Source organism: Camelina sativa, chromosome 3 (assembly GCF_030686135.1).
Source record: "Camelina sativa cultivar CO46 ecotype springtype chromosome 3, ASM3068613v1".
Lineage (NCBI taxonomy): Eukaryota > Viridiplantae > Streptophyta > Magnoliopsida > Brassicales > Brassicaceae > Camelina > Camelina sativa.
In genome coordinates, this window is record NC_141882.1 from 7,687,946 (window position 1) to 7,705,843 (window position 17,898).

General features: G+C 36.3%; 4 protein-coding genes and 2 pseudogenes across 7 annotated transcripts; 5 read left to right on the forward strand and 1 right to left on the reverse strand.

Annotated features, from left to right (window-relative positions):
* The first annotated feature begins 1,272 nt into the window (after window positions 1–1,272).
* LOC147946677 (uncharacterized) lies at window positions 1,273–2,061 on the forward strand. The gene has a single exon (XM_087507203.1). It carries the CDS (start codon window positions 1,273–1,275, stop codon window positions 2,059–2,061), a length of 789 nt encoding a protein of 262 aa, XP_087363329.1.
* A 327-nt stretch (window positions 2,062–2,388) lies between these two features.
* LOC147946678 (uncharacterized) lies at window positions 2,389–4,613 on the forward strand (annotated as a pseudogene).
* Window positions 4,614–5,006: 393 nt separating this feature from the next.
* LOC104776010 (Nodulin-like / Major Facilitator Superfamily protein) lies at window positions 5,007–7,170 on the forward strand. The gene is made up of 2 exons (XM_019243531.2): window positions 5,007–5,565; window positions 5,777–7,170. The coding sequence occupies exons 1-2, from the start codon at window positions 5,092–5,094 to the stop codon at window positions 6,881–6,883; spliced, it is 1,581 nt and encodes a 526-aa protein (XP_019099076.2). The 5' UTR covers window positions 5,007–5,091; the 3' UTR covers window positions 6,884–7,170.
* A 354-nt stretch (window positions 7,171–7,524) lies between these two features.
* LOC104776011 (DDT domain-containing protein DDR4) lies at window positions 7,525–13,206 on the forward strand. Of its 3 annotated transcripts, none has more exons than XM_087508642.1 (12): window positions 7,525–8,403; window positions 8,526–8,636; window positions 9,558–9,644; window positions 9,736–9,773; window positions 9,848–9,929; window positions 10,089–10,195; window positions 10,279–10,435; window positions 11,055–11,147; window positions 11,298–11,421; window positions 11,536–11,578; window positions 11,701–11,904; window positions 11,985–13,206. In XM_087508642.1, the coding sequence occupies exons 1-12, from the start codon at window positions 7,945–7,947 to the stop codon at window positions 12,760–12,762; spliced, it is 2,283 nt and encodes a 760-aa protein (XP_087364768.1). In that variant the 5' UTR covers window positions 7,525–7,944; the 3' UTR covers window positions 12,763–13,206. The 3 variants fall into 3 exon arrangements, with proteins under 3 accessions (XP_087364768.1, XP_087364769.1, XP_087364770.1); XM_087508643.1 differs by having other exon boundaries at window positions 11,701–11,892; XM_087508644.1 differs by having other exon boundaries at window positions 7,527–8,403; window positions 11,701–11,892; window positions 11,991–13,206.
* Window positions 13,207–14,173: 967 nt separating this feature from the next.
* Window positions 14,174–15,420, forward strand: LOC104776012 (uncharacterized). Its single transcript, XM_010499999.2, has 3 exons — window positions 14,174–14,370; window positions 14,464–14,587; window positions 14,671–15,420. Exons 1-3 carry the CDS (start codon window positions 14,250–14,252, stop codon window positions 15,353–15,355), a joined length of 930 nt encoding a protein of 309 aa, XP_010498301.1. The 5' UTR covers window positions 14,174–14,249; the 3' UTR covers window positions 15,356–15,420.
* A 1,608-nt stretch (window positions 15,421–17,028) lies between these two features.
* Window positions 17,029–17,822, reverse strand: LOC147946679 (germin-like protein subfamily T member 1 pseudogene; annotated as a pseudogene). Its single transcript, XR_015586781.1, has one exon. The product of XR_015586781.1 is annotated as a germin-like protein subfamily T member 1 pseudogene (transcript).
* Between the last annotated feature and the right edge of the window lie 76 nt (window positions 17,823–17,898).

Sequence of the window (17,898 nt, forward strand, 5' to 3'; positions counted from 1 at the left end):
TTTAATTGTTTATAATATATTTTTAACAATTGTAAATTAATTAAAAAATATACTTCCTCGTTTTAAAATATTCCTCCGTTTCAAAATGTAACATATTTTAGAGATTTTTTTTGTTTCGTAATATATGATGTTTTCAAGTTTCTATGCAACTTTTAGATTAGTTTAGTATTTTATATTATGCAATATTGTTTCTGATTGGTTAAACTTGTTAAAAGTAAATACTTTTTAATCTGCGTGCTTTAATTAAAACATTCTATATTTTGAAACCAAAGAAGTATCAATTTGTCAAACATAATAGTTTCTGTCTTTAAGAGGTAACACATTTCACACAAATTAATAAAAGTTTGAATTATACATGTTTATCTCTATTTAATAAGTGGTTAATGATCTAAATTTAATAAAAATAATTTTGTGTTTAGGGATAAAAGAGAAAATTTAGCATTAAATTTTAAAACACTCTTTGGAAATGTAAAATGATATTTGTTGTGAAAAAAAAAATGACACTCTATGTGTATGTGTAACAGAGTGAGTATGTTATATAACTTGTGTACTTACTAATTATCTTATTCCATATACTATGGGACATTAAATTTATTATTTGTGAATTTATTTTTGATACTCTTTAGGTTTTATCGGTTTCATTATGAATGTTGTTCAAGATTTTTCACACATCTATTAAAGAAGATAATTCAATTTTTCTATTTTATCTCTATTAATATATTTTTATATAGTTTTTTTCATTGATCAATGTTAATGTAATAAAAATAAAACTGAAATTTATTAACTAAAAAATATATTACAAACGACATTATTTATTAAAAAAAAAACGAAACTGATATGAAAGAGAGAGAGAGAGTATATATTTTCAAATTTGAATCGGAAGTATCAAATTCATTTGGTCAAACATCATATGTTATATTTTTCTTTTAATGTTATTTATCTACCACCATCAGTTATTCAGTTATATACAACACATAGTCACATTCAAACATGAACTTGAAAATTAAATGATTTTGAGTTTATTTTAAATCAACACTTAAATAAATAATTAACGTGACCAAAAAATATAAGTATTGTCATTAACTGACGTCATTGGCTGAGTCAGCATCTTTGGTTACTCCGTTAGTTAAAGACAGTTGATTAAATAAATCTTCCCCTTTTAATGATATTAAGAGTAATGAGGAGAAGTTAGGAAGACTGCTACGAACTGAAAACTCTTTCAAAGTTTTCCGTAGAATGCTAAACTCTAGTGGTCTTCATGATTTAAAAGTGATGGGGGAAAAATTCACTTGGTGTGGTAATAGATTCTCCTATTCAATCAGATCAAAAATTGATAGAACAGTAGCTACAACCGATTGGCAAGATTACTTTTCATCAGCATATGTGCAACTGCTGGACTGGATCGGTTATGATCACCGACCACTATTAATCCACCCAGATGATAAGATAAGGAAAGGATGTCCACTTTTCAGATACGACAACAGATGGCGCTTTAATAAGGAGATCAAGCAAGAAATTAATAAAACTTGGAATTCTGACTATTATTTTCTTCCAGGTTATCAATTCCATGAAGCTCTTAAGAGATGTCGTTCATGCCTTTCAAGATGGAAAACGAAGAACAGTAACAACTCGATGAAGAAAATTCAGGATCTCAAGCTTCAATTACAGAAACAATATAATTCTACCCCTCTTGATTTAAATCAAATCAGTCAGTTAAAGTTAGCTTTAGCACACGAATACAAGATGGAGGAGGAATTTTGGAGAACGAAAAGTAGGATCCAATGGTTACAAGCAGGAGACCGTAATACGCATTTCTTTCATGCCAAAACAAAGCAAAGAACATGTTATAACAGAATCACTACAATTATTGATGCACAAGGCAAAGTATGGGCCTCTGAGGAAGGTATCAGTAAAACGATCATAGAATATTTTGAGTCTCTGTTTGTTTCGAGTAAGAATATGAGCCATATTGAATCTGTTGTGTGGAATATCAAACCTCGAGTATCTACTGAAATGAATAGAGATCTCATTAAACCAATTACAGAGGAGGAGCTCTTGTAGGCTGTTAATAGTATGGCAAGGGAGAAAGCGCAAGGACCAGATGGTTTCAATCCAGGATTCTATCAAGATCATTGGTCCACAATTCGAAAAAGTGTGTATAATTTTGCTAAAACATTTTTTGATGAATGCAGTTTAGATCCGGAAATAAATAAGACATACATCTGTTTGATACCGAAAGTGGGACAGCCTAATGGGGTTAAAGATTATAGGCCAATCAGTCTTGCTAATGTAGCTTACAAAGTTTTGTCAAAAGTACTGGCAGAGAGACTAAAACCTTGGTTAAATACTATCATATCTGCAAACCAATATGCTTTTATCCCAGGGAGAATGATTACATATAATATTCTCATAGCCCATGAGCTACTTCATTCTCTTAATACAGAAAAGCTTGTTCAACCTTATATTGCTCTAAAATTGGATATCAGTAAAGCGTTTGATAAGGTTGAATGGTATTTTATTGAAGCAGTCATGAAGCAGATGGGTTTCTATGAGGTATGGTGTAGGTGGATCATGAAGTGTATCACCACAGTTTCTTATTCTATACTCATCAATGGCAAACCTGTTGGAAAAATTCAGCCCCACCGAGGTATTCGCCAAGGTGACCCTATATCTCCATATCTCTACCTGCTATGTACAGAAGCTTTGTCTTCTTTGATTCAGGAAAACATTCGATCAAAAAGACTCCATGGCTTTAAGGCAAGCATAAATGGACCTGCAGTCTCGCATTTGTTGTTTGCGGATGACTCATTGCTTTTTTGCAAAGTAACTACGGAGGAATGTGCAGTCATGCTCCATATTCTGCAACAATATGAGAAAGCTTCAGGTCAGAGTGTCAATTTTCAAAAATCTGCCATTACTTTTGGTAAATGTTTGGATCCAGATAAAAGACAGGAAATTAGTAGTATACTGAGAATCCAAAAAACTCAAGGTTTTGGCATATATCTAAGATTGCCTGAATTTATTGGGAGAAACAAAGCTAATGCATTCTCTTACCTTGCACAGAGAGTAGAACAAAAAATGACAAACTGGTACTCAAAGCTTCTCTCACCTGCAGGGAAAGAGGTGCTTCTTAAAGCGGTTGTAACGGCGATCCCCTCTTACAGTATCTCTTGTTTCCTCCTACCTAACAAAATCATAAATCAAATCACTTGTGCTATGAGACAGTTTTGGTGGTCAAGTTCTATGGAAAGACACAAGATCCCGTGGATAGCATAGAGCAAGATCACCGAACCAAAAAATTTAGGAGGACTTGCGATCAGAAACCTGAAAGCCTTCAATTTGGTTCTTTTAGCAATACAGGGCTGGAGGATCCTTCAACGACAATCTTCACTTATAGCCAGAGTCTTCAAAGCTAAATACTTTCCAAAGACTGATCTGTTAAAATCCACAGTCAGGCCAAATTCAAGTTACGCTTGGAAAAGCATCTCAAAAGGTATTGAACTACTCTCTCAGGGAGTTAAATATATAGTGGGTAATGGTGAACAAATTAATGTTTGGCATGATCAGTGGCTTCCATTAGATCCTCCGCGACCAGCTAGGGGCCCAGAATTGCATATCTACACAAATTTAAAAGTTAGTGATTTGTTATCTCAGGGTAGATGGAATGAAGACATACTGCACAACATCAATGATCCTCAAGATATCCCATATATTACAAAAATTCGGCCATCTATAACAGGAGCAAGTGATGTAAATACTCAGTTAAGTCCGGATATCACCTTCAATGTAAGCTTTCTCACAAAAATTCTTCGAACAGTAATAATGCTGCTCATTCTAACGAGCTTTTTGCTAAACTATGGTCCTATATACTGCCTCCGAAGCTAAAACATTTTTGGTGGAAAGTTCTTCATAATGCTTTGCCAATTACAGCAAATCTGAAGAAGAAAAGGGTATTGAAAAATGATACATGCGAGAGATGCGGTGAAGATTCAGAAACTCTTAACCATCTCATTTTCCATTGTAGAATCAGTAAAGAGATCTGGAATCTTGCCATAAATCAGACGCTTTCTCCAGGTTATCTCTTTTCTTCAAACTCAGTAGAACAAAATTTTGAAATGCTGATGCGGCTTAATAACAATCATAGAAAGGATGCAAGTTTTGTCCCTTTCATTGGTTGGCGTATCTTGAAAATGAGGAATGATCGTCTCTTTGCTGGCAAAAAATGGTCCATTCCGGATACTATTAATAAGGCTATAATCGATTTTCAGTAATGGAAACAAAGCTCAACTTCCAATGATCCAGAGCTGCAAAATTTCAAAGGAATGCAATGTAGGAGTCATCAGTCCATACTACAAGTAACTTCCGGTAGCTCCATCATACAACAAATGAAAGATCATTGTTGCTTTGTTGATGGATCATGGAACTCTCCAGTTGATAGTGCTGGAATTGGTTGGATCTTATATAATAAAAATGCACAGATTATTCTTCGAGGTATGGCATCCATTACTCCTACTAATTCTCCCATCGAAGCGGAAGCTGAAGCTTTAAGAATGACGGTTCTTCATATTAGCAGATTAGGATACAGTAATGTTACATTTTGTGGTGATGCATAAATATTGTACAAGAAGTTGAAACAAATCTATACTGGTCAGCAGTAAATATTGAGAAAATTGCCCAATCCTATAAGGATATTGCTTTTGTTAAAATTCCTTGAAATCTAAATGTTGTAGCTGACAATCTAGCTAGCTAGGAGTGCTAGAATATAAAAATTAAAGTTTGCAATATTATGGAACTATGTAATCTAAATGTATGTCAATACATAGTCTCGTTGGCGACAAAAAAAAAAAAAAATCTTCCCCGTTCCGTCTTGCTTCTCTACACGTGCCGTCATGTGGCTGTAGCGTGCCTTAACTGTCTCTGTCATGCCCACTAAAATGGGCCTACTTAATAATAATTGCCAAAGGCCCAATAATGGATTTTAAAACAAAATAAAATCTCAGCTTCGTGATCGTGTGCATGTCGTTTGCGCCAAGAGCCTGAAAAGTTAAAAAAAACTTTTATAAAAAATCTTTATATATTCTCCGGTGGAAGATGTCGACGGAGATATTGAGAACGAAATGGATGGCGATGACGGCGAGTATATGGATCCAGTGCACCTTAGGAGGTTCCTACACCTTCGGAATCTACTCCTCGATCTTAAAGTCAACTCAATCTTACGACCAGTCAACCCTTGATACAGTCTCTGTTTTCAAAGACATTGGGGGTAACGTCGGAGTTTTATCAGGACTTGTATACACCGCAGCCACCTTCAATCCCCGTCATCGTGAAGTCCGAGGAAGAGGAGGACCGTGGGTGGTGATTTTGATCGGAGCGGTTTTGAACGTCACCGGTTATTTCTTAATATGGGCTTCTGTTACCGGTTTGATTAAGCGGCCTCCGGTTCCGGTTATGTGTCTTTTTATGTTCATAGCTGCTCAGTCTTTGACGTTTATTAACACGGCCAATGTTGTGAGCTCTTTAGAGAACTTCGCTGATTATGGTGGCACTGCCGTTGGTATCATGAAGGTATAAAAAGGCTCAACCTTTCATGAAATTTTCATGTCTCTCGTTACTGTTGGTATAAAGTCTACTCTAGTTCTTTAGTTCCTGAAGATTGATATATGTGTTCACTATGATCCTCATTAATTTAGTTGTATATATTGAACATCACAAAACAGGGGAGATATATAGTTCGGTAAAAATTGGAAAGCTTATGCCTTGCGCTCGTACTTTGTAGGGTTTTGTTGGTCTAAGTGGAGCAATGTTAATTCAGTTGTATGAAACAATATGCCCTGGAGATCCAAAGACTTTCATTCTTCTACTTGCGATAGTACCTTCACTTCTCTCTGTCTTGGTGATGCCTCTAGTCAGGATATATGAGACAAGCACGGTCGATGAGAAGAAGCATTTAGATGGTTTATCAACTTTGTCACTTATCATAGCAGCTTATCTTATGATCGTTATTATTCTGAAGAGCACTTTAAGTTTACCATCATGGGCCAATGTCGTCACGCTTTCAGTTCTACTCATTGTGCTTGCCTCGCCTCTACTAATCGCGATAAGCGCACACCGAGACAGTATTGAGAAGCCATTATCACCTGTTTATTCTCCTCTGGTAGACAATCTGGAAGCAACGACGATCTCTGAGGAGATCTTAGTGCTAAATGAAGACAATAGCTTGAATCTTTTTCAAGCTATGCGTAATGTAGACTTCTGGCTGTTGTTTCTCGCAATGGTATGTGGAATGGGATCGGGGATTTCGACGATAAACAACATTAGACAAATAGGTGAGTCTCTTAGATACTCTAGCATCGAGATAAGCTCATTGTTGGCTTTATGGAGTATATGGAACTTTATTGGTCGGTTTGGAGGCGGTTATGTCTCGGATCTATTGCTACACAGTAAAGGATGGCCACGTCCGTTGCTAATGGCTACAACTCTTGGAACTATGACTATAGGTCACCTAATCATAGCCTCTGGTTTTCGAGGAAATCTTTACCCCGGTTCGATTATCATAGGCATTTGTTATGGCTCACAATGGTCGTTAATGCCAACAATAACGTCAGAACTATTCGGGGTCAAGCACATGGGCACAATCTACAACACCATTTCGATTGCTAGTCCTATGGGTTCATATATCTTCTCTGTAAGATTGATTGGGTATATCTATGATCATACTATTACGGGAGAAGGTAACACGTGTTACGGTCCTCATTGTTTCCGGTTGTCATTTGTGATCATTGCGTCGGTGGCTTTCCTTGGATTTATTGTCTCATGTGTGTTGGTTTTTCGCACAAAGACGCTATATCAACAGATCTTCGAGAAGAGGTTCCATCGTCGATAAGAGGTGTGACTTGTGAATATTATAGTGTATAGGTACATAATGTTACTCAGTCCCACTTGAGTTATGTATTTACATTTGTTATAAAAAAAAAAATTGTAAGTAAGCTACTTACTTTATATACGTTGCGTAAAAATACAAGCACATATATATATATATATATGTGTGAGGTTCTTTGTTTTCTTGGAGAAGTTTGTATTGTAAATTGTAAATAACATTAGTTATGTAAACTCGTTTCATATGTTTGTAATTTAGTTCTTGGAAAATAGTAATAGTTTGTGTGACATAAATGAAGTATTAATAATGTAAAGAACCAAAGTTAGATCTTTTTAAACTCATTGGACCGATTGAGAAGATCATAAATGATCAACCTTTGCTATTTAGAGATGCCTTTGCTTTAGATGGTAGTCCTGTTCTACTTTTACTGAGTTACTTCAATTGTCCATGTTATTCATAGTTATATTTCCCAAATCAAATAATTTTAATTTTTTTTTTTTTTGCAAATTATGATAACATTTTAAATAAAATAGAGAGTTATTTTTTAAAACAATAGTCATAATTATTTTTTACTCCTAATAGTCATAATAATTAAATTTGATAATTGTAAAAAGTGTTTTATTAAAGAAAAAGCCATAAATAAATAAGTGTCGAGAGAGCCCTAATTAATAAAAACTGTGAGCCCCCATCGTCCTCTCTCTCCCTATTTCTCCTCCCATCGTGTTTCACTCTCTCGCCTCTGATCAAATTCTCAGAAGAGAGAGACCCTATTTTGACATTTATTTTACCATCCATTCTCAATCTCTCTCTCTCTCTCTCTCTCTCTCTCTCTCTCTCTCTCTCTCTTTTTCTCACTTCCTTCCTTCGTCTCTCAACTCTCAAAACGACAGCGTTTTCAACAAACCCAGTCGACGCTTTTTTGGAGAGCTTCCTTCCCTTCTCCTAAAACGATTTCGATTTCCCCAACAATGCCAAAAGGGTTTTGATTCTCTCTCTCTCTCTCTCCCTAAAAATCTCAAATTTAACAAACCAAACAAAAAAAAAAAACCCTAATTTCAATCTCTTCGATGGGTTCCTCTTCCGATATCGTCCCTGACGGATCTCCACACTCAACCCCCGAAGATGCAGCTCCGGTTACGGATACCACAATTCCAAAGGAGGAGCCTTCCACGCTTAGGAGAACGCGTCCTTCACGTGCTTGTACTGTTAGGGCACAGCAGCGTCTCCAAGAACTGCAAGCGGCGGAGAGAAAGCTCAAGCAGCCTAAGAAGGAGCATAAACGGGAGCAGCATCGACGGAGAGAAGAGGTGGTCGAGGAAGATGAGGATGCGGATGGCGATCAAGAAGATGATGATGATGAGGAGGACGGAGACGGTGAGAATCTTCAGCAGCAATGCGTCGCTGGAGGGAGTTCGAGTTCTGGTAAAATCGTTACTTCTCTTGTTCCTCCGCCCGAACCTTCGCAGATGCCGCGGTGGAATCTTCGTTCTATGTGGGAACTTGCTTCTGTGCTCAATTTTTTGCATGTGAGCTCTCTGTTTTTCTTTCAATTCTCTGATTATTTTCTTTCTTCAGCTGCCCAATGAGTAAACTCACCATTTCTCCTTTTTTTTTTTTTTTTTTTTGTTTCTTTTTCTGGATGGTGAAGGTATTTAGACCGCTTTTGAAGATCAATGCTGAGTTCTCAGCCGAGGAGTTTGAAACGGCCTTGCTTTCTCCTAACGATACTTTGAGTGATATACATATTCCTCTGCTAAAGGTTGGTGCTTTGGTCCAACCATTGCTGTGTTCGTTCTTACTCTTTTAGTGCACTACTCGTGTCTTTTTTTAATTGTTTCCTAATTCTTGTTTGTTTCCTTTGGTTTCTGTTTGTGTTAAGTTCAATGTAGTACTAGAGGTTGTCTCATTGATATATACAGCACTTGTTTCTGGGTTCTCTAAACCGAGTGCTGGCTCTTTTTAGTACGAAAACTAGTGATAACACTTTTGTTTTGGGTTAGAAGAGAAAATTTGCCTTGGTTTTGAGTGAGAAGATTCTGATAAAAGTTTAGATGTTCGTTATATGTAATCCGGGGTGCTGTGGCCAGTGAGAAATAGAAGGGGTGCCTGTTAAAGATGTGTTAATATCTTCCCGTTGAAACTGTGTTTCATGGCTGCTGCTGGCGTATCCTTGTCTGCAATTCAAGTTAATATTCCGACAGAAAAACTAAAAATTTTTGAAAGCCCCTCTGTAAAGAGGCTTGGCTAGACTGCCACCAACTTGTTCAACTGTATCATGAATTTACCGAATTGAAGTGACTCTTAGTTTCAAATCATTTTGGCTGAGCAGCTGATTGACCAACAGATAACATCTCTGTTTTTGACTAGCTTCCGTCCTAGGCACCTTATAGGCTTGTATTGCCCAGTTCAGATCACTAATATCTCTGAATCGATTTCTTGAACTATGTTAGAGTTCACTGACTGAAATCCTTGGTCATTGTCATGATATCATGATTTATTTGGTGTACTAGTTATTATTGCCTTTTTACTCTAAAGTGCTGATATTTCCTTTGGTTTATGTGGATGCTAATCAACCATGATTTGGAATCAAATAGTATCCTTCGCTACTATGAAATGTTAAAATTGCTTTAACTGTTTCTCTCTATGAGCAATATACCATTTACTTATTTTCAATTTGCAGGCCATTCCTCCTGTAACTCGAATGGCCCTCACACGTGATACCTGGGTCACTGTCTTGTGCAGAAAAATAAGAGATTGCTGGCATTGGGTAGTGATTGCTAAACTTCTTTGTCGTGATAAATGAAGTACTTATTTTTCATTATATCATGTTCTGACGTGAACTTCTTATACTCATTTAGGTCGCAGAAGGGGACCTTCCTATTGTTGCCTCGCAAGGGTGAGTTGTTATAATTTTCTGAATATCATGGTAACTGTAGTAACACATTTTGAGCTTCTCGGCTTACTCTATAGGAGGGAGATTGAAGTGTACAAGAATCTTGATCCAGCCATTCGTGTGGTGATTTTGAAAGCTTTATGTGATATCCGTGTTGAGGTATGGTTGCTACTGTATGTCGATCTATTATCTAAATATCAATAGATAGTACTTGCATTGGTGTACCACGTCTGTATTACTTGCTGTTCTTGTTTCGTCACTTGAAAATAAGATGGTTTTAGCACTTACAGTTTCGATTGGTTTTGTGAATTTGTACAGCAAGAAGATATCAAGAGCTACATTGACAACTCTCTTAAAACTGGCGTTCATCTGTCAGTTTTCCGCAAAGATCGCGTTGGGGGTGATTCACATGGAGTTAATTTTTGGTCTGTAGCAAAGAGAAAAGACCTAAATAGGACTCCCTTGTTTGCATATCTCTGATATAGCACCTGTTTGTTTCTTATGTAAGGTATGAGGATGATCCCTTAATTGGTCACCGTTTATATCGGGAAATAAGGAAAGCAGAAGTGTTGAAGGTCAGAACAAAGGGTTCCAAGATTCTTCCTAACATAACATACCAATGGGAAACTGTTGCCACTAATTTCGATGAATTCCAAGACGTTTCTGTAAGTCTCTTTTTCATTCAATAAGTCAGTCTAGGTAGTCTGTAATTAATTCTTGCTATGGATTCTGGTAGCTTGGTTCTGAAGTGATTGTGATGGCTAGACGGCGTGCAGGCTAGTACTACCTTGCTTTGAATATTTATCTTCTTTACTGATAGAATTCTACAGATACCAAAAAGGGAATTATACTCTATAGGTTGAGAAAAATGTAGGTGGCGAATCAGTTATTTCAGAGGATGGTGCATACCTTTAGATTGCTTGAAAATTATCATTGAAATCTTTGGTGACTGTGAGTGAATAAACTTAAAATGTTAGTAGTTCTAAAAATTGGCTGAAAAGGGCTCATGTGCAAGTTGAGTCTACTTCGATGTAGGTACACAGTTGGATATTTAGTGAGTTAGTAGTATTGTTTTTGTTAAGTTGTCCAGTATCTTAATCTTGAGGGATGTCCTTTCTGGGAAAATTTTGTTGCAGTGAACACAAACAAATTTATGTTGTGGATCTGTCTCAATGCTTTAGTACCTTCTTTCGGACTGAAGGACTAAATTAATATAATGAATAATAGGTATAACTTTCCATGTCTTTACTGCTGATTGAGATGCTGTGTCTCTTTGTTTTGCAGGAAAAACTTCTTCAAAGTACTAGTAGAATTGAAGTTTCTCTAGGGAAGAAGTTAATGAAAGATATGCTTCCTGAGATAGAAAAAGAACACAAGGTTCCAATCTGCTCTAGTTTTTTTTTCCCCTGTTTTCCATCTTGGTAGTAGAATAGAACTCTATTAGACTATTACCAAGCGCATATTCATGGCTGAATAATTCTTATTAACGGCATCTTTATATAATGGTATATCTTTTCCCACTGTCAGAGGAAAGAAAAACTGTTGAAAAAGCAACACAGACAGGCTCTTCTCCTTGATAACTTTTTGGTTGTTGACGGTCTTGGTGCTGGACGTTCTCTCCGTGATAGGAAGCCAGTTAGATACACTTTTGGTAACGTTATAATCTTGTTGGAAATCCTCGCTGTGCTTCTTATTTTTGGCATTAAAGATTCATCTTGGTCAATTCTGGGCTGAAGAGGTTTACTAATTTTGAATCTTATTGCAGATGATTATGACAAGTCCATAAATGAAGCTATCAAAGTAACAAAGTACGTCTGAGTTGCCCTAGCATTTAATCATCTCTGCTATTGGTTTCCTTTAACGTTGTTATTCGGTGACTATTATCTAATGTCTTTTTTTACATTCTATTTGTTTTTCGTGATAATCTCAGGAAGAAACATCCATCACCAGAACATCCTCTCCACAGAAGAGAATCTGCCAGATTGGACGCTCTTGCGAATGGCAGATCGACCAGTTCATCCTACCCTACTGAGCCTGTGAACGATACAGCATCTGCGAGATCTTCTGATTTTGCTGATTATGATGATTTTGATGAGCAGCGAGATGAATCTCTGGACAGAAGGCAAGACGCAGTGTATTTCTCTTCTCTCCTTAAATTTCCCCTCCAGACTTGCAAAACTTTAGGTTGAATTAACAAGTATCATTTCATGGCAGTAACAGGCGCAGACAACGGCCCCAACGGTATTCAGTTACAGACTTTGTTGAAACTGTATCAGACAATGAGGTAGAGTTTCAAAGTGACGATGACATTTATGGGGAAGCAGTTTATGATGAAGAATACCTGAAGAAGCGCAAACAGAAGAAGCTCTCTAGTGGTTCTGAGGGAGATGAAGAGTACAAATGGGATGAAGACAATGCCGAGTATGAGGAAGAAGAAGAAGAAGAGGAAGAAGATTCTCTAAGTGCAAGCGAAGAAGATAGTGATGAACCCCGGAGGGTTAAGAAAATGCCACGGAGAGAACCTAAGGTGAGATCAAGGTCAAATGATTTTCGGCCAGGCCTGAGACGTAGTAAAAGAGCCACAAGAATCGATTACCAACAATATGAGTTCTCAGAATCAGACAAAGAAGCAACAGGATTGGCGAAACGTAAGCGGTTGGTTGAGCCAGATGAACATTCTGATGAAACAGGGAATGGGGATTTCACAATGGGAAGTCAGGACTCTGAAGAAAATGCAAATGACCCAGAAACAAAATCTGGTGAGGAAGAAGTAGAAGAAGAGCCGAGAGAGGTCAATGACAATGCAGATACAGCATATGGTAAAGAGAATAATCAACTTAACAAATCAAACGGCACAATAGACCAAGAAGAAGTTGAGGGCGTAGTAGGCAAAAGACGTTACCTCGACTTAAACGAGCTTGCCCCTGTATCTGGTTTTGATGATGGTCCTAGTACAGTATTGAAGGATGATGATAAGACGGACCATTCATAAGCAAGACAGTGAGACCTATGTTTGCGTCTTAAAGCTCCCTCTGGTCAATCACCATTGTATGATAAGAAAGATTTTCACGAGTTATTTACTGGCAAAAAAGCCCTTGCAGAGAAAAGTTAAAACGGTAAGAGACACTTCATTGGGTTTTCCTTCATTCAAGCATATCTGCCTTCTTGTTGTTTTAAGTACTTCAGGCAAATTCGGCTGATAACTGAAGAGGTGAATGTTGTTGTGGTCTTGTGGAGGCCGAAGAGGTATGTGTAGATTAGGTTAGTCATTTTTTTCTTACCATGAAGAAAGAAACGATGAAGAGGGTGAACCAGATATTCCTAAGAGCTGTTTAATGTTTTTATGGAATTATTATTATTAGTGTACAAGTAACTTTCTCTAACTATTGTATTGACTATTAAGAACGCGTTTAAGGTCTCTTAGATTTTGGTAAAACGACGCAGCTTTGAGACTTGCTGAACGCGATTATCAGATTATGATGGGTACATAAAGCAAATCTTTTTAAAGGCTGTGAAACTACTGTGAGCTTCAAAGCCCATGAATCTTAAGTTAAGGTTAAAAGGGAGCTAAGCTTTCAATGTTTCTTAATTCTCAAGCAATAAAGAGGTTCATAACAACTTGGTATTAGAGCCGTTCGATCTGATGACGGGAGAAACTAATACCTTGGCGTTCCACTTTGATTCACTGTCGACACAAATTGATGAGATGAAGACAATCCTTGATGAGATAATTGAGGTGGTGAAGAACATGCAAGCGAAGGCCGAGTATGGTTAGAAGGTTTTAATTAATTAGTTTTGGTGGTTTAGTTTATGAAGTTGGTTTTCATATTTTCCTATTTATTTTAAAGCGGATTTGCTATATCTTAAAAAAATATATTAGTTATTGAATTAATTGGTTTTACAAGCACAAACTTGTTGCAATCACCAATTAATATTAGTTAGTGTTTAATAATAAAAAAAAAGTTTTTATTGTTACCATTTTACTACTACTAAAATAAACTTTGTTAATCATTCACTAAAAGATGGCTTATTTTAGAAAAAAAATATATATATATATTGTCTGTAAACTTCAAGACTTGTACCCACTTTTTATTTCATTAAAAGTTGTCATGGATTATATTAGGAAACATTTTTATAACCTATAAATGAGTTGTGATAAAGAACTTGGAACCAAATGTTTATTCTTTGATAAATTTAATTTTGGAGATGTGGGAAAATAAAGATGAAAATAATAATTTATATATAATTAAAGAATCATGCATATGTAATTTAAGAAAGATGAACAAATATATTCATGCCTTTCTTGCCACACACGCTTCTTATACCTCCAAACCCATTTTGCCTAACCCCTTCCTTCTTCACAACACTCCCTTTGTATTATTATTACATGCCTCATTCTTCATCTTTCTAAAGAAAAGCTTTTAATATATATCTCCTATACTATTAACTTAATTTATTTTTTGTTTCTTTTAGACGAAAATGGTGAGATCTTGCTCTTCAAAATCAAAGAATCCTTGGGCAAACGAAGGAGAGACCACCCAAAAATTTGTGTTTGCGTCTGCGTCTAAAAACGGATCTGCAGCTTATCCTAAGAAAATAGGTTACAAAAACATTTTTCTCTTTCTTTTTAATTATAGGTATATATAAGATATTAGTATGATATATCTATGTATATGTGTTTGAACGTTTATAGGACTTAGAAGATGTGGGAAGAGTTGCAGAGTGAGAAAGACTGATCATTCAGGAACAAAGCATGAGAGCTTCACTTCTGAAGAAGAAGATCTGATCATCAAGATGCACGCAGCAATGGGAAGCAGGTTGTGCTTATATCGAGAATTACTCGAATACGTACGTTGAGGAATTCGCAGATTCTGATTATATCTTGTTTGTGTGGATTTAGATGGCAACTTATTGCACAGCATTTACCAGGAAAGACAGAAGAAGAAGTGAAGATGTTTTGGAACACAAAACTAAAGAAGAAACTGTCTGAAATGGGGATAGATCATGTCACTCACCGTCCCTTTTCTCACGTACTTGCTGAATACGGCAACATTAATGGTGGTGGGAACCTAAACCCTAATCCTTCTAACCAAGGCGGACCTCTTGGACGTAATCACTCGCTCAACGAGGATACTCATCAACAGCAACCTGATGATTCAGGAGATCTTATGTTTCATTTACAAGCAATCAAGCGTATGACCGAGTCATCGAACCAAGTCAAGCCAGAGTCTACGTTTGTGTACGCCTCTTCGTCTTCTTCTAATTCGTCTCCTCCATTGTTCTCTTCAACCTGTTCCACCATAGCTCAGGAGAATTCAGAGGTTAACTTCACTTGGTCCGACTTTCTTCTTAACCAAGAAAACTTTCATGAGAATCAACAGAATCATCATCCTCAAGAACTAGACAATTTGTTCGGCAACGACTTCTCTGAGGTAGCAGCAGCTACGATGCCTAATACATCGACAATAGCTTCTCAGATTGAAGAAGAAACTTCGAGCAACGGGTTCGTAGAATCGATTTTAGCTAAAGAAAAAGAGTTGTTCTTGGGATTTCCCAGCTATTTGGAGAACCCTTTCCATTTTTAGTTCTTTCTCTTCCTCTTCTCAACTACTAAATAAAGAAGACATTCTAATAACGAGAAAGTGAGGTTCATCTTCGATTGTTGTCAAATTTAATTGAGAATGATTTCATAAACATAAATCAAAGAGAAACTGAAAATTTTGAGTGTATGGTTGTGCCAACGTAAGAAAAGATGTTATGATCATTTAATTACCTGAACATAAAAAACTAAATTATTAAGAGGGGTATTAAACTTGATATTTTAAGGATTTGGTAGGATTTTAATATTTTAGAATGTTGAAATATTTAGGAGATTTGATTGTGTTTTAGAGTTTTTCTATTTTTCTATATGAAAAAAATGAAATGTGATTCTATGAGATTTTATTAGTAAACTTTGGGTGATTAAAATATTTTATAATACAAAAAAAAAAAATTATGCTTATTTGTGAAGCTGTAGGAAAAACTAACTTTGTCCCTACCACCTAATAACATATTTGATTGTTGAGATTTGAGTTATTGATTAAAACCTGCAATAAAGAAAAAGAAGCTTCAAGTGAGATGAAGAACAGAGGAAGAAAAAGCTAAGCAAAAAAGATGAGCAAAAAGGAAGAAGTTCAACGACATATGAGGGAGAAGAAGGAAGAAGTCAACAAGGAAGTGATCTGATTTTTCAATTGTGGTGTGGCTTTCTGTAGAAATTTGTGAGCTACGGAAATATCGCATTCCACTTCTTTATTTGTGCTTTTCATTATCATAATTTGTATTGTTTGATATATAATCATCAAAAGCTAATTATGCTCCTGTTTTAACATATATGGATTCTAACCAATGATTATTCACAACCTGTGAATTTTCCATGATATTTGTGGCCACACAATACAAAAAAAAAAAAAAAAAAAAAAAAAAAAAAAAAAAAAAACAAAAGACATTCATATGATTTATTATAGATCCTGGATCTTAACAAGTATTATTATAAATCAACATCAATATGTTTCTAAGCTTAAATTGAAATTGCAATTGTTGGTATCTACTAACTATCAACATGTTTATCTTATTAATTTTATGATACAAAAAGTGGAAATAACAAAAGTTAAAAGTAAATTATGAATACCTGAGGTTACTTTGAATGTTAAAAGTTAAAAGTAAATATGAGTAATAAACAAGCACTATATTTGCCTGAAAATGATGAGCTTCCAAACTCTATCATTCCATTTAATCATTTTCAAAAAGAACGGATTTAGGATATAGAAACCTCTTGAAGATTTCTGATTCTGTCCGACAAAACCTCACACACATAGGCTCCCCCATCCATTTCTATGAGTGTGATCCAATTACTGCTCAAAAGTCTAGAAGTCCTTACTTCCACATTGCAATGGAAACAACAATGCTGCTGCTGTAAGCAACCACAACAATGTTGCTGCTGGCCCTCAGGCAAACAACCACAACAATGCTCCCAATCTTCAGCCCAATGTTGGTCAGGCTAATTATATCCCTGAATTGGTGAAGTTTAATTAGTTCATTAAAGATACAGCATTCCCACACACATGGGCAAAAAAAAGATGGGAGAGGTTATCAAATAAAAACTTAAACCTTTTCAATAAAAGGAAATTACACTGATTGATACCAAAAGTATTGCAATACCAAAATTAGGTAATTTAACAACCAAAGAAAATTCACACAAGATTAAAAAAAAAAAGAGAGAGAGAAAGAGATCAATCTTATTATTGTTTTTTCATACTGATTAGTTAATTTATCATTACAGACACTGTATACGATTAATGCTATAAAGCGTTATTGCAAAAGATCGTTTCAGAAAACATAGAATAAAAGATTCAACCAGCAAACTTGGACTTGAGATTGTGCACAGTTGTATCATCAGTCCTAAACGCTCTGGTCAACACTGCGTTTGGAATCTCAGGGTTCGAACCAAACAGAGTATTAGGCAAAAGAACTGCTCCTGGGAGCTGGCTGTTAAAAGCGGTTATCAAACGCGCTTTCACTTGGCCAACGTTCCATTGGAAATGAACCAATCCTCTAGGGATAACAAACGCCTCTCCGGCATTCAAAACCTTTGAGAACAGCGTGTTGTTTGTGGTCAAGAACCCGACAAAGACCGAGCCTTCGATCACAGTTCCTACTTCGGTTGCACGCGGGTGCGAGTGAGGCGGGTTTACACCTCCTGGAGCTAATTCAACGTTGTTCATCGACAGTCCTAAGGTGTTAAGAGCTGGAAAGGTAAGGACGTTGGCGGGAGCCACATTTACGCCGTTAGGGTTCGAGGTGTCTAAGGGACCACCTAAGCCGGAGTAGAAGAAGTCAGAAGCAGAGACGGCTGACTTGCAAGGGACGCCATTAATGGAAGGAGAAGCTTTGAGATCGCCAACGCAGAAGTCTTGCAAAGGATCAGAATCAGATGAGAGTGATGGGATTACGAAGAGACAAAGCGTTAGAAAGAAATATCTGAAAAGAGGAGAAGTCATAGCTATTGATGAGAATGATGAAACAGAGCATCCTCTGCTTTGTTGATATATAGTGGTTTTACTCTGGTCTTTGGAAAATTGTAATTTGA

What these genes read in the sequence shown, in the direction of transcription:
- LOC104776011 (XM_087508642.1), top strand. Translation starts at nt 7,945, where the DNA reads ATGGGTTCCTCTTCCGATATCGTCCCTGACGGATCTCCACACTCAACC. An exon ending in TAAGAGATTGCTGGCATTGG is followed by an intron (nt 9,645 to 9,735) that starts GTAGTGATTGCT and finishes ATACTCATTTAG; the next exon opens with GTCGCAGAAGGGGACCTTCC. An exon ending in CCTATTGTTGCCTCGCAAGG is followed by an intron (nt 9,774 to 9,847) that starts GTGAGTTGTTAT and finishes CTTACTCTATAG; the next exon opens with GAGGGAGATTGAAGTGTACA.
- LOC104776010 (XM_019243531.2), top strand. Translation starts at nt 5,092, where the DNA reads ATGTCGACGGAGATATTGAGAACGAAATGGATGGCGATGACGGCGAGT. An exon ending in CTGCCGTTGGTATCATGAAG is followed by an intron (nt 5,566 to 5,776) that starts GTATAAAAAGGC and finishes CGTACTTTGTAG; the next exon opens with GGTTTTGTTGGTCTAAGTGG.
- LOC104776012 (XM_010499999.2), top strand. Translation starts at nt 14,250, where the DNA reads ATGGTGAGATCTTGCTCTTCAAAATCAAAGAATCCTTGGGCAAACGAA. An exon ending in AGCTTATCCTAAGAAAATAG is followed by an intron (nt 14,371 to 14,463) that starts GTTACAAAAACA and finishes GAACGTTTATAG; the next exon opens with GACTTAGAAGATGTGGGAAG. An exon ending in CACGCAGCAATGGGAAGCAG is followed by an intron (nt 14,588 to 14,670) that starts GTTGTGCTTATA and finishes GTGTGGATTTAG; the next exon opens with ATGGCAACTTATTGCACAGC.
- LOC147946677 (XM_087507203.1), top strand. Translation starts at nt 1,273, where the DNA reads ATGGGGGAAAAATTCACTTGGTGTGGTAATAGATTCTCCTATTCAATC.